Source organism: Salmo trutta, chromosome 32 (genome assembly GCF_901001165.1).
Source record: "Salmo trutta chromosome 32, fSalTru1.1, whole genome shotgun sequence".
NCBI lineage: Eukaryota > Metazoa > Chordata > Actinopteri > Salmoniformes > Salmonidae > Salmo > Salmo trutta.
Genome location: NC_042988.1, coordinates 10,855,346 through 10,868,997, shown reverse-complemented (window position 1 = coordinate 10,868,997; position 13,652 = coordinate 10,855,346). Strand labels below are relative to the sequence as shown.

Here is a 13,652-nt window from a genome sequence, read left to right as displayed (position 1 = left end):
TACGTGTTTGTTTGGTCTTCGTCCCCGTGCCTTTACACGGCACACCGTCATTTGGGTTCAGTAAAGAAAACTATTACGCATTCCTCCCGAATCATTTATACCAGCGTGCCAAAGACTTCACTGTGAGAGAAGTCTTGTGACTAATGTATATCCTAATCTATATAATAATCACAATTCCTTTCAGCTACAATGGGCTACAAGTCAATTGAAAGAGTGTGTGTGTGTCTGTATGTCTGTATGTCTGTTTGTCTGTTTAGCCATGCTGCTTGTCTCTGCCCGTCTGAAGGGGGTGGACACTTCCTCCACTGTTTCACTCCTCATCCTCCCCATCCTCCGCTCCCAAACACCAGCCAATCACCACCAAGGACAAGCCTCTGTAGGGTGCCATTTGGACAAAGACTGTGTTTTCTCTGGTATCAGCAAAGTCCATTATCCACTGTGTCGGACTCACTCTGTTCAAAGGAGTTATGGAACTGTTATAGAAAGTGTTTCGCACAAGCAGCTAAGATTAGGCCATCAACAACCTGTTAAATGTAAAAACAAAGGTGCTATGTAAATTAATGAGTAGCAGATTACTATAACATACCTCCCCAATTATGAATAATAACAAAAAAGTTAGATTGCATTTTGACTCCATTTCTTAGCTAAGTAGATGTTCCCTTTGATGGAAACTAGACTATAGACAAAGGAAGTTGCAGGTACACCACATATTATCATCTTAAATATATTTTATTTGTTTAAAACTAAGAGAGTGGGTATGCAGTGCATTCAGATGGATTGATTGTATACATGCACAATTCTTTAGAGTGTGTGTGTGATGATGGACAGATTAGTGTGTGTGTGTGTGTGTGTGTGTGTGTGTGTGTGTGTGTGTGTGTGTGTGTGTGTGTGTGTGTGTGTGTGTGTGTGTGTGTGTGTGTGTGTGTGTGTGTGTGTGTGTGTGTGACCAGTACGAACACTGTTGCTATAAAACACCCAAAAATCACAGTAATTCCAGTAAAGATTGTGTTTGAAAAAACAGAAATAGTGACACACCGTCCGTCATAGTTTTTTTCCCTTACATATCATTGTCTTTCAGTTTATTCAGTCACATTCCATTTTCCCTCTCTCCATAGTTTGATGTGTGGTCAAAGAGAAGTTAGACTCTGGGGATGTGTCCCAAATAACACCCTATTTCCTACAAAGTGCATTACTTTTGACCAGAGCCCCCTATGGGCCCTGTTCTAAAGTAGTGCACTAAATAGGAAATAGGGTTCCATTTGGGATGCATGCAAAGTCTGGTCATGATGACCTCAGCGGTCAGCATTCATCCTGCGTAATTTGGCCGGCAGGTTGTCCTCTGGTCGGCCCCCTCCTGAGGGCAGAGGGGTGTGGATGCGGGCGGGGACGGGGGCTGGGGTGGGGGGCAGCTGCAGGTCTCCAGTGGACTGGGTCATAGGTTCAAAGCCCAGTTTCAAGGCCTTGAGCTGCAGCCGAGCTGCAGCCTCTGGGCCGGGGGAGGAGCTGAGACGCTGCAGCTTGAGAGGCAGGTCTCCAGTACTGCAGGCCTTCTCAGAGTGCTGGGAGCTCAGCATCAGAACCTTCCTCTGTAGGTCCTCCTTCCCAGACGAGCTCATCCTCTGAAGCTTACTGGGCAGCCTGGACTGCCCCGCCCGCTCCTCCCGGTCCGTAGTGTTGATGCAGTCCACAGAGAAGACCCGGGCACGTCGGGCGTGCCCGTGGCTCTCGCCCAGCGTGGGGGTGGAGAGGGGCGAAGGCAGGGAGGACTTCTCGTCGTGATCCTTGACGCTGTAGGGTGGGGTGTTGACCTCGAAAGTGCTGTGGAACTGGGAGTAGTCCACCCTGAAGAATCCCTCCTCCAGAGACATGACGGGCAGGAAGCGGTGGCCCCACAACACCTCATCCTCCGTGTACGATGTCCGCGCCTGACACGTCATACCTGAGAGAGAGGGAGAAAGAGAGAGAATTAAAAAGTGAAACTCAGTCTCTAGCATTGACTAGGCAGCACAAACACAGGTGTTAAATAGCTTTGTCATTTTTTATAAATATGATGAAAATACTGTAGAGTTCAGTTAACATCAAACAGTAAGGCATGAAAGAAAGGAAAAAATGATGCAGCAACCAACCCCCTCCTGCTTATCTCATCCTCTCCCTCCATCTCCCTTCTCTTTCTTTCTTTTCCACTCTCAGCATGTGTGGAAACAATTCAGTCTTTGAATTGTTGTCTGACAGCATGAGAAAAAAGCAATTTCCCTGACACAGACCTGCTTTGGCACAGACCTCCCTCACTCTTGCCATAGAGGGGAGATTTAAATACTGATGCGCCCGTAAATCTAGCTGGAAGACGTTTTCCGTTCCTCTGATGGCTCATAAAAATGGCCACGGCACTGTTACTCATCGAACCGTTTCCACTAATAGGTATGGCTGAGGCTGACCCTGAGACAAACAGATATTGCACTCACTGTTTACAACCCTCTGCCTCTGCAGAGTGTGGGGCCATTGGCTCAAATGAGCTTGATGGAGACAGCTGACTAAAGGACATATTGGCTGCAAGTCGTTCTAGGCTGAGAGTCATAGCTGGATACTTTTCTTTTCTATATCTAGCTCTGTCTCAATGAAACCACATCCTACCTGATTCTACAGCTGTTCTTTTGTATCCATGGCAATCACTAGAGGCCAAAGGTGACTCATCCCTTTGATCAGTGTTGTAATGCATTTAGTTATAATTACCAGTTGTTTATTTCTGCTCAGGCTAATAAGGAATCTTCTAACACCACCTTTACCAGATCTATACCTTGATGCTGCAGGAGCCTTGGGTCCTCGCCTCGACTCACATCACTCCTATCAATGGTACTAATAGCCTTACTCATATAAATAAGTTGAATCTAGTCTACCATAAACAAAACATGATAATCCTAAGTAAAGAGCAGTAACATTATAGCAGAATTTGCAGCACCCATGCATCAATAAAAATAAAACATGTAGCACCTGTAGCCAAGGAAAGGGTAGTCTGGTATTGCTGTTTGCATGATGTTCTATAGTCCTATATGAAAAGGTGGTTGGTTACATTACATCCTGGTCCTATTTAAAAAGGTCTCTAAGAGTCAGTCAGATAATGACCGAAGCATCATCCTGAGCACAGCCTTCTCTGGGTGCCTCATTAATAAATGCATTGGCGACGTCGTCCCAACAGCAACAGTACATACATATCCCAACCAGAAGCCATGGATTAGAGGCAACATACACACTGAGCTAAAGGCTAGAGCTTCCACTTTCAAGGAGCGAGACATTAACCCGGACTCTTATAAGAAATCCCATTACGCCCTTCGACGAACCATCCAACAGGCAAATCGTCAATACAAGACTAAGATCGAAGCCTACTATATCAGCTCTGACCCTCGTCGGATGTGACAGGGCTTGCAAACTATCATAGATTACAAACAGAAACTCAGCCACGAGCTGCCCAGTGACATGAGCCGACCAGACAAGTTAAATGCCTTCTTTGCTCGCTTCGAGGCAAGCAACAGTGAACCATGCGTGAGAGAACCAGCTGTTCCGGAGGACTGTGTGATCAAACTCTCCTTAACTGATGTGAGAAAGACCTTTAAAGAGGTTGACATTCACTAGGTCACAGGGCCAGATGGATTACCAGGATGCATACTCTGAGCATGCGCTGATTTTCAACCTCTCCCTCACCAAGTCTGTAATACCTACATGTTTCAAGCAGATAACCATAGTTCCTGTGCCCAAGAACGCTAAGGTAAACTTTATGAATGACTATCGCCCTGTATCACTCAAATCAAATCAAATTGTATTGGTCACATACACATGGTTAGCAGATGTAATTGCGAGTGCAGCAAAATGCTTGCGCTTCTAGTTCCAGTGCAGCAATATCTAACAAGTCGTATCTAACAATTCCCCAACAAACACCTAATACCCACAAATCTAAGTAAAGAATGGAATAAGAATCTGTGCCTCTTTGCTTGACTTCATGGGAAAATCAAAAGAAATCAGCCAAGACCTCAAAAAAAAATTGTAGACCTCCACAAGTCTGGGTCATCCTTGGGAGCAATTTACAAATGCCTGAAGGTACCACGTTCATCTGTACAAACAATAATATGCGAATATAAACACCATGGGACCACGCAGCCGTCATACCACTCAGGAAAGAGACGCGTTCCGTCTCCTAGAGATGAGCGTACTTTGGTGCGAAAAGTGTAAATCAATCCCAGAACAACAGCAAAGGACCTTGTGAAGATGCTGGAGGAAACAGGTACAAAAGTATCTATATCCACAGTAAATCGAGTCCTATATCGACATAACCTGAAAGGCCACTCAGCAAGGAAGAAGCCACTGCTCCAAAACCGCCATAAAAAAGCCAGACTACGGTTTGCAACTGCACATGGGGACAAAGATCATACTTTTTGGAGAAATTCCTCTGGTCTGATGAAAGAAAAATAGAACTGTTTGGTCATAATGACAATCTTTTTGTTTGGAGGAAAAACAGGGAGGCTTGCGAGCCGAAGAACACCATCCCAACTGTGATGCACGGGGGTGGCAGCATCATGTTGTGGGGTGCTTTGCTGCAGGAGGGACTGGTGCACTTCACAAAATAGATGGCATCATGAGGTAGGAAAATTATGTGGATATATTGAAGCAACATCTCAAGACATCAGTCAGGAAGTTAAAGCTTGGTCGCAAATTGGTCTACCAAATGAACAATGACCCCAAGCATACTTCCAAACTTATTGTGGGAAGCCTGTGGAAGGCTACCCGAAATGTTTGAACCAAGTTAAACAATTTAAAGGCAATGCTACCAAATACAAATTGAGTGTATGTAAACTTCTGACCCACTGGGAATGTGATGAAAGAAATAAAAGCTGAAATAAATCATTCTCTCTACTATTATTCTGACACTCTTAAAATAAAGTGGTGATCCTAATTGACCTAAAACAAGGAATTTTCATGGGGATTAAATATCAGGAATTGTGGAAAACTGAGTTTAAATGTATTTGACTAAGGTGTATGTAAACTTCCAACTTCAACTGTATGAGATGAGTAATGTGAGATATGTAAACATTATTAAAGTGGCATTATTAAAGTTATTAGTGTTCCATTTATTAAAGTGGCCAATGATTTCAAGTCTGTATGTAGGCAGCAGCCTCTCTGTGCTAGTGGTAGCTGTTTGACAGTCTGATGGCCTTGAGATAGAAGCTGTTTTTCAGTCTCTTGGTCCCAGCTTTGATGCACCTGTACTAACCTCGCCTTTTGGATGGTAGCGGGGTGAACAGGCAGTTGCTCTGGTGGTTGTTGTCCTTGATGATACTTTTGGCCTTCCTGTGACATCGGGTAATGTAAGTCTCCTGGAGGGCAGGTAGTTTGCCCCAGTGATGCGTTGTGCAGACCGCACCCCCCTCTGGAGAGCCCTGCCGACAGGATCCTCTCAGTTGTGCATCTGTAAAGGTTTGTGAGGGTTTTAGGTGATAAGCCAAATTTCTTCAGCCTCCTGAGGTTGAAGAGGCGCTGTTGCACCTTTTTCACCACTCTGTCTGTGTGGGTGGACCATTTCCGTTTGTCAGTCATATGTACGCCATGGAACTTAAAACTTTCCACCTTCTCCACTGCTGTCCTGTCGATGTGGATAGGGGGGAGTTCCCTCCGCTGTTTCCTGAAGTCCACGATCATCTCCTTTGTTTTGTTGATGTTGAGCCTTCTCCCTGTAGACTCTCGTCGTTGTTGGTAATCAAGCCTGCTACTGTTGTGTTGTCTGCAAACGTGATGATTGAGTTGAAGGTGAACGGGAGTACAGGAGGTCGATGAGCACGCACCCTTGTGGGGCCCTAGTGTTGAGGATCAGCGAAGTGGAGATGTTGTTTCCTACCTTCACCACCTGGGGGTGGCCCATCAGGAAGTCCAGGACCCAATTGTACAGGGCAGGGTTGAGACCCAGGGCCTCAAGCTTAATGATGAGCTTGTAGGGTACTATGGTGTTGAATGCTGAGCTATAGTCAATAAGCAGCATTCTTACATACAGTGCCTTGCAAAATGACTCATCCCCTTGGCGTTTTTCCTCTTTGTTGCTGCCTGTAATTTAAATGGATTTTTATTTGGATTTCATGTAATGTACATACACAAAATAGTCCAAACTGGTGAAGTGAAATGAAAAAAATTAGTTGTTTAAAAAAAAGATTGTCACATGATCTGTCACATCATCTCAGTATATATACACCTGTTCTGAAAAGTCCCAGAGTCTGCAACACCACTAAGCAAGGGGCACCACCAAGCAAGCAGCACCATGAAGACCAAGGAGATCTCCAAAAAGGTCACGGAAAAAGTTGTGGAGAAATACAGATCAGGGTTGGGTTCTAAAAAAATATCTGAAACTTTGAACATCCCACGGAGCACCATTAAATTCATTATTAAAAAATGGAAAGAGTATGGCACCACAACAAACCTTCCAAGAGAGGGCCGCCCACCAAAACTCACGGACCAGGCAAGGAGGGCATTAATCAGAGAGCCAACAAAGAGACCAAAGATAATCTTGAAGGAGCTGCAAAGCTCCACAGCGGAGATTGGAGTATCTGTCCATAGGACCACTTTAAGCCATACACTCCACAGAGCTGGGTTTTACAGAAGAGTAGCCAGAAAAAAAGCCATTGCTTAAAGAAAAAAAATAAGCAAACACATTTGTTGTTCGCGAAAAGGCATGTGGGTGACTCCCCAAAGATATGGAAAAAGGTACTCTGGTCAGATGAGACTAAAATTGAGCTTTTTGGCCATCAAGGAAAACGCTATGTCTGGCGCAAACCCAACACCTCTCATCACCCCGAGAACAACCTCCCCACAGTGAAGCATGGTGGTGGCAGCATCATGCTGTGGGGATGTTTTTCATCGGCAGGGACTGGGAAACTGGTCAGAATTGAAGGAATGGCGCTAAATACAGGGAAAATCTTGAGGGAAACCTGTTTCAGTCTTCCAGAGATCTGAGACTGGGACATAGGTTCACCTTCCAGCAGGACAATGACCCTAAGCATACTGCTAAAGCAACACTTGAGTGCTTTAAGGGGAAACATTTAAATGTCTTGGAATGGCCTAGTCAAAGCCCAGATCTCAATCCAATTGAGAATCTATGGTATGACTTAAAGATTGCTGTACACCCGCGGAATCCATCCAACTTGAAGGAGCTGGAGCAGTTTTGCCTTGAAGAATGGGCCAAAATCTCAGTGGCTAGATATGCCAAGCTTATAGAGACATACCCCAAGAGACTTGCAGCTGTAATTGCTGCAAAAGGTGGCTCTAACAAAGTATTGACTTTGGGGGGTGAATAATTATGCACGCTCAAGTTTTCAGTTTTTTTGTCTTATTTCTTGTTTGTTTCACAATAAAAAATATTTTGCATCTTCAAAGTGGTAGGCATGTTGTATAAATCATATGATACAAGCCCCCCTCAAAAAAAAAATATATATTTTAATTCCAGGCTGTAAGGCAACAAAATAGGAAAAATGCCAAGGGTGGTGAATACTTTCGCAAGCCACTGTAGGTATTCCTCTTGTCCAGATGGAATAGAGCAGTGTGCAGTGTGATGGCGATTGCATCGTTTGTGGACCTATTGGGGCGGTAAGCAAATTGAATTGGGTCTAGGGTGACAGATAAGGTGGAGGTGATATGATCCTTGACTAGTCTCTCAAAGCACTTCATGATGGCAGAAGTGAGTGCTACGGGGCAATAGTAATTTAGTTCAGTTACCTTTGCATTATGGGGTACAGGAACAATGATGGCCATCTTAAAGGATGTGGGGGCAGCAGACTGGGATAGGAAGAGATTGAATATGTCTGTAAACACACCAGCCAGCTGGTCTGCGCATGCTCTGAGGACGCAGCTGGGGATGCTGTCTAGGCCGGCAGCCTTGCGAGGGTTAACACGTTTAAATATCTTACTCACGTCGGCCACAGAGAAGGAGAGCCCACAATCCTTTGTAGCGGGCTGCGTCGGTGGCACTGTATTATCCTCGAAGGTGAAGGCAAAGAAGGTGTTTACTTTGTCTGGAAGCAAGACATTGGTGTTCGCGACGTGGCTGGTTTTCCTTTTGTAGTCCGTGATTGTCTGTAGACTCTGCCACATACGTCTTGTGTCTGAGCCGTTGAATTGCAACTCCACTTTGTCTCTATACTGACATTTTGCTTGTTTGATTGCCTTGCAGGAGTGAATGACTACTCTGTTTGTATTCTGCCATATTCCCAGTCGCCTTGCCATGGTTAAATGAGGTGGTACACTCTTTCAGGTTTGCGCAAATGCTGCCATACACTGAGAATCCAGGTGGCTGTACCGACTCTGACAGCATATCCCGAAAGAGCCATGTTTCCCTGAAACAGAGTATGTTACAATCCCTGATGTCTCTAGGGACTGGACATTAGCGAGTAATACACTCGGAAGCGGTGGGTGGTGTGCACATCTCCGAAGTCCGACTCCCTCTCCTCCAGCAGCGTTGTTTTGGGTCGGCCTCTGGAATCAGTTCAAATACCCTGGGTGGTATGGACAAAGGATCCTCTTCAGGAAAGTTGTATTCCTGGTCGTAGTACTGGTAAGTTGACGCTGCTCCAATATCCAATTGTTCTTCCCGGCTGTATGTAATAACAGCTAAGATTTTCTGGGCTAACAATGTAAGAAATAATACATTAAAAAATACTGCAAAGTTTCCTAAGGACTAGAAGTGAGGCAGCCCTCTTTTTCGGCGCCATTTTAACACTCACATCTGTAGCCATGAAATGCTTTTAAAGGCTGGTCATGGCTCACGTTAACATCCGCATCCCAGACACCCTGGACCCAGTCCAATTCGCATACCATACCAACAGATCCACAGATGACGCAATCTCTATTGCACTCCACACTGCCATTTCCCACTTGACCAAAAGGAACACCTACGTGAGAATGCTGTTCATTGACTACAGCTCAGCATTCAACACCATAGTGCCCTCGAAGCACGTCACTATGCTAAGGTCCCTGGGACTGAACACCTCCCTCTGCATATGGATCCTGGACTTCCTGATGGGCCGCCCCAGAAGGTGGTGAGGGTAGCAACAACACATCTGCCACACTGACCCGCAACAAGGGGGCCCCACAGGGGAGCGTGCTTAGTCCCCTCCTGTACTCCCTGTTCTCCAACGACTGCGTGGCCACACACGACTCCAACACCATCATAAAGTTTGCAGACGACACAACGGTGGAAGGCAATGACGATGACACCGATGACGATGACACAGCCTATAGGGAGGAAGTCAGAGACCTGGCAGTGTGGTGCCAGGACAACAACCTCTCCCTCAATATCAGTAAGACAAAGGAGCTGATTGTGGACTACAGGAAACGGAGAGCTGAGCACGGCCCCATTTACATCGACGGGGCTGTAGTGGAGTAGGTTGAGAGCTTCAAGTTCCTTTGTCCACATCACTAAAGGATCTATCATGGTCCAAACACAGTCGTGAAGAGGGTACGGCAATACCTCTTCCCCCTCAGGAGGGTGAAAAGATGGGCCCTCAGATGACAAGGGCCCCCAGATCCTCAAAAGGTTATACAGCTGCACCATCAAGAGCACCTTGACTTGCTGCATCACCACTTGGTATGGCAACTGCTTGGCATCCGACCGCAAGGCATTACAGAGGGTAGTGCATACGGCCCAGTAAATCACTGGGGCCAAGCTCCCTGCCATCCACAACCTCTATACCAGGTGGTGTCAAAGGAAGACCCAAAGAATTGTCAAAGACTCCAGCCACCCAAGTCATTGTCTGTTCTCTCTGCTAACGCACGGCAAGCGGTACCACTGCACCAAGTCTGAAACCAGCAGGACCCTGAACAGAATTTAACTCCAAGTCATAAGACTTCTAAACAAGACTGATAAATAACTCATCAAATGGCTACCTGCCTTGTCCCTTTTTTGCACTAACTCTCTTGCACTGAATCTATGCACATACACTGGACTCTACCCACACACTCACACACACACACACACTGCTGTTACTGCCTATTACAATGCATTCGGAAAGTATTCAGACCCCTTGACTTTTTCTACATTTTGTTACATTACAGCCTTGTACTAAAATGGATTTAAAAAACAAATATCATTAGCAATACCTCATAATGACAAAGCAAAAACAGGTTTTTAGACATTTTTGCAAATGTATTAAAAATTATTATTTACATTAGTATTCAGACCCTTTGCCATGAGACTCGAAATCACCCTTGAGTTGTTTCTACAACTTGATACGAGTCCACCTGTGGCAAATTCAATTGATTGGACAGGATTTGGAAAGGCACACACCTGTCTCTATAAGGTCCCACAGTTAACACTGCATGTCAGAGCAAAAACCAAGCCATGAGTTTTAAGGAATTGTTCGTAGAGCTCCGAGAGAGGATTGTGTCGAGGCACAGATCTGGGGAAGGTTACCAAAAACGGTCTGCAGCATTGAAGGTCCCCCCAGAACACAGTGGCCACCATCATTCTTAAATGGAAGAAGTTTGGAACCACCAAGACTCTTCCTAGAGCTGTCCTCCCAACCAAACTGAGCAATCAGGGGAGAAGGGTCTTGTTCAGGGAGGTAACCAAGAACCCGATGGTCACTCTGACAAAGCTCTAGAGTTCATCTGTGTAGATGGGAGAACCTTCCAGAAGGACAACCATCTCTGGAGCACTCCACCAATCAGGCCTGTATGGTAGAGTGACCAGACGGAAGCCACTCTTCAGTAAAAGGCACATGACAGCCCGCTTGGAGTTTACCAAAAGGCACCTAAAGACTCTCAGACAATGAGAAACAAGATTCTCTGGTCTGATGAAACCAAGATTAAACTCTTTGCCTGAATTCCAAGCTTCACGTCTGGAAGAAACCTGGCACCATCCCTACGGTGAAGCATGGTGGTGGCAGCATCATGCTGTGGAGATGTTTTTCAGCGGCAGGGAGACTTGTCAGGATCGAGGCAAAGATGAACGGAGCAAAGTACAGAGAGATCCGTGATGAAAACCTGCTCCAGAGCTCTCAGGACTTCAGACTGGGACGAAGGTTCACCTTCCAACAGGACAACAACACACAGCCAAGACATCGCAGGAGTGGCTTCGGGACTGAATGTCTCTGAATGTCCTTGAGTGTCCCAGCCAGAACCCAGACTTGAACCCGATCGAACATCTCTGGAGAGACCTAAAAATAGCTGTGCAGTGACGCTCCCCATCCAGCCTGACAGAGCTTGAGAATATCTGCAGAGAAGAATGGGCGAAAATCCCCAAATGCAAGTGTGCCAAGCTCGTAGCATCATACTCAAGAAGACTCGAGGCTGTAATCGCTGCCAAATGTGCTTCAACAAAGTACTGAGTAAAGGGTCTGAATACTTATGTAAATGTGATATTAATATATTTCTAGAAATGTGTTTTTTGTTTTGGCATTATGGAGTATTGTGTGTAGATTGATGAGAAAAAAATAACAATTTAATACATTTTAGAATAAGGCTGTAACCTAACAAAATGTGAAAAAAGTCTAGGAGTCTGAATACTTTCCCAAGGCACGGTATGTGTACAGTACATAGCTACCGCAATTACCTCGTACCCCTGCATATCGACTCGGTACGGGTACTCCCTGTATTTAGCCATGTTATTTTCCACTCCCTATATATAGCCATTTTATTTCTACTCGTTTTTTTTATTCGTTATCCATTGTGTATTATTTTGATCTTTAACTCTGCATTGTTGGAAAAGGGCCCGTAAGTAAGCATTTCACTGTAAGTCTACACCTGCTATCTACGAAGCATGTGACAAATACAATTGTATTCGATTTTTTGATTTGAGCCAGGTTTTTATTTGACCTCATCTCTTGTAAAATAGCCACTTATGAGACCTGTATTGCTCAGTTAATTTTTAAAATGAACCTTTATTTAACTATGCAAGTCAGTTAAGAACAAATTCTTATTTATAATGAAGGCCTACCAGGGAACAGTGGGTTAACTGCCTTATTCAGGGGAAGAACGACATATTTTTACCTTGTCAGCTCAGGGATTCAATCCAGCAACCTTTCGGTTACTCGCCCAACGCTCTAACCACTAGGCTACCTGTCGCCCCAAACAGAGCTGGCTGACTGCAGAAAGAAAAACTCATCCTTTCTCTGACATTTGACTGAAACAGTAATATCACTACCAAGGGGTTTTCACAACCTAAGCCTAAGGTTACACCCAAACCCTTGACTATCCTCAACCCAAAGCTGAAGTGAATTAAAGTTATTTTATATTTCATATAGAATAATTTGCTATAATTTTCCCATTGATGGTGGCTACATGACTGGAAAGGTATACAGGTGCAGCAGGAAGTGATGTGGCTTCAGGGCCCGGCACTCCTGCCAGTTCGCCCCATCATCATCCAGGTATCCTGAATTACACTGACAGTCTGTTATGTTCTGTGGGTCTTGAATGAAAATCAAAGCAGCTGAGCAAGTGAGCAAACAGCTGGTGGACAGAGAGCGACGTGTCCCTGGAGAGAGCTTTATGTAAAGCCTCCACTGGCACTAATCAAATGGACCATTTTCATAATACAATGCCTCTTCTTCTCCTAGCGACTTTTCAATCCTACGACTGGTTCTCTTCATCTAACACACACACACACACACACACACACACACACACACACACACACACACACACACCTGTCAGAAAGCTGTGACAACTAGGCCTACATAACACACATCTCTAGTTGAATAGGAGCTGATGCACAATCATAGTGTGGTAGTAGAGAGACCCCATAACCATCCAATCAGACACCAGAAAGTTGCACAGGCTATCAGTTGGCGACAGAAGGTTTCTCAAATGGCAGGACAATGCTCTGTCTGTCTCTCAGTGGATGGTATGGATGTCTTTCTCTGGGGAGTAAGGGATGTCACATTGTGCACGGGACCACACGGGTGACTCCAAGGCCACCTCATTCATACAGAGCAGACCCCCTCAGCTGCCCCCTGCTTTGCTCCTCAGCTCAGAGAACCACAGTCCTGCTGAGAGAGAGAGAGAGAGAGAGAGAGAGAGAGAGAGAGAGAGAGAGAGAGAGAGAGAGAGAGAGAGAGAGAGAGAGAGAGAGAGAGCTAAAAGGGGCTAAACGTTTGGCTGCAGCCTGCCTTAATGACATTATCAACAGAGCACAGACCATGCTGCCTGCTCATCCCTCCCTCCTCCTCTAAGCCTATTCATTCTTCTGCCCAGGACAATGAGAAGAGAGGAGGGGAGAAGAACAGAGGAGACATGAAAGGAAAAAGAGAAGGCAGCAGAGAAATAAATAAATGATGCCAGAGAAGACAAAGACTGTTATTTAGGTATGAAAATTAGGATGAGGAATCGTATTGTTCGATGTAGAAGACAGAAAAACACTTTTGTTTCCGTAGGTGACCCAGCACACCTGCAGCCTGCCTGTAGATCAGTACAGCTGTTGTGTTCAACGTCTCCTACTGTTGCAGAATGATCCCAGAATTAACCCTGCATTCGGCCCAGTGAGAAATATAGTACAACTTCAGCTGAACCCCCAGCTTATTTATCTAAGTGACATTCGCATCTATGACCCTATCTATTATACATGGGGTAGGGATAAAAACCATCCCGCAGTAATAAAATGTCCTTCATAATTCAATCAGGAAGCCATT

The 13,652-nt window shown here is 45.2% G+C and overlaps 1 protein-coding gene across 2 annotated transcripts in view; it reads right to left on the bottom strand.

The window, feature by feature from the left end:
- Positions 1 to 710: 710 nt before the first annotated feature.
- LOC115171053 (G protein-activated inward rectifier potassium channel 1-like) overlaps positions 711 to 13,652 on the bottom strand; it is a 38,713-nt gene continuing 25,771 nt past the window's right edge. The window contains exon 3 of one of the 2 annotated variants that reach the window (XM_029727518.1): positions 711 to 1,939. In XM_029727518.1, the coding sequence (XP_029583378.1) occupies positions 1,293 to 1,939 (647 nt within the window). In that variant the 3' untranslated portion in view covers positions 711 to 1,292. The remainder of the gene's footprint in view (positions 1,940 to 13,652) is intronic. The other variant, XM_029727519.1, reaches the window with a different exon arrangement.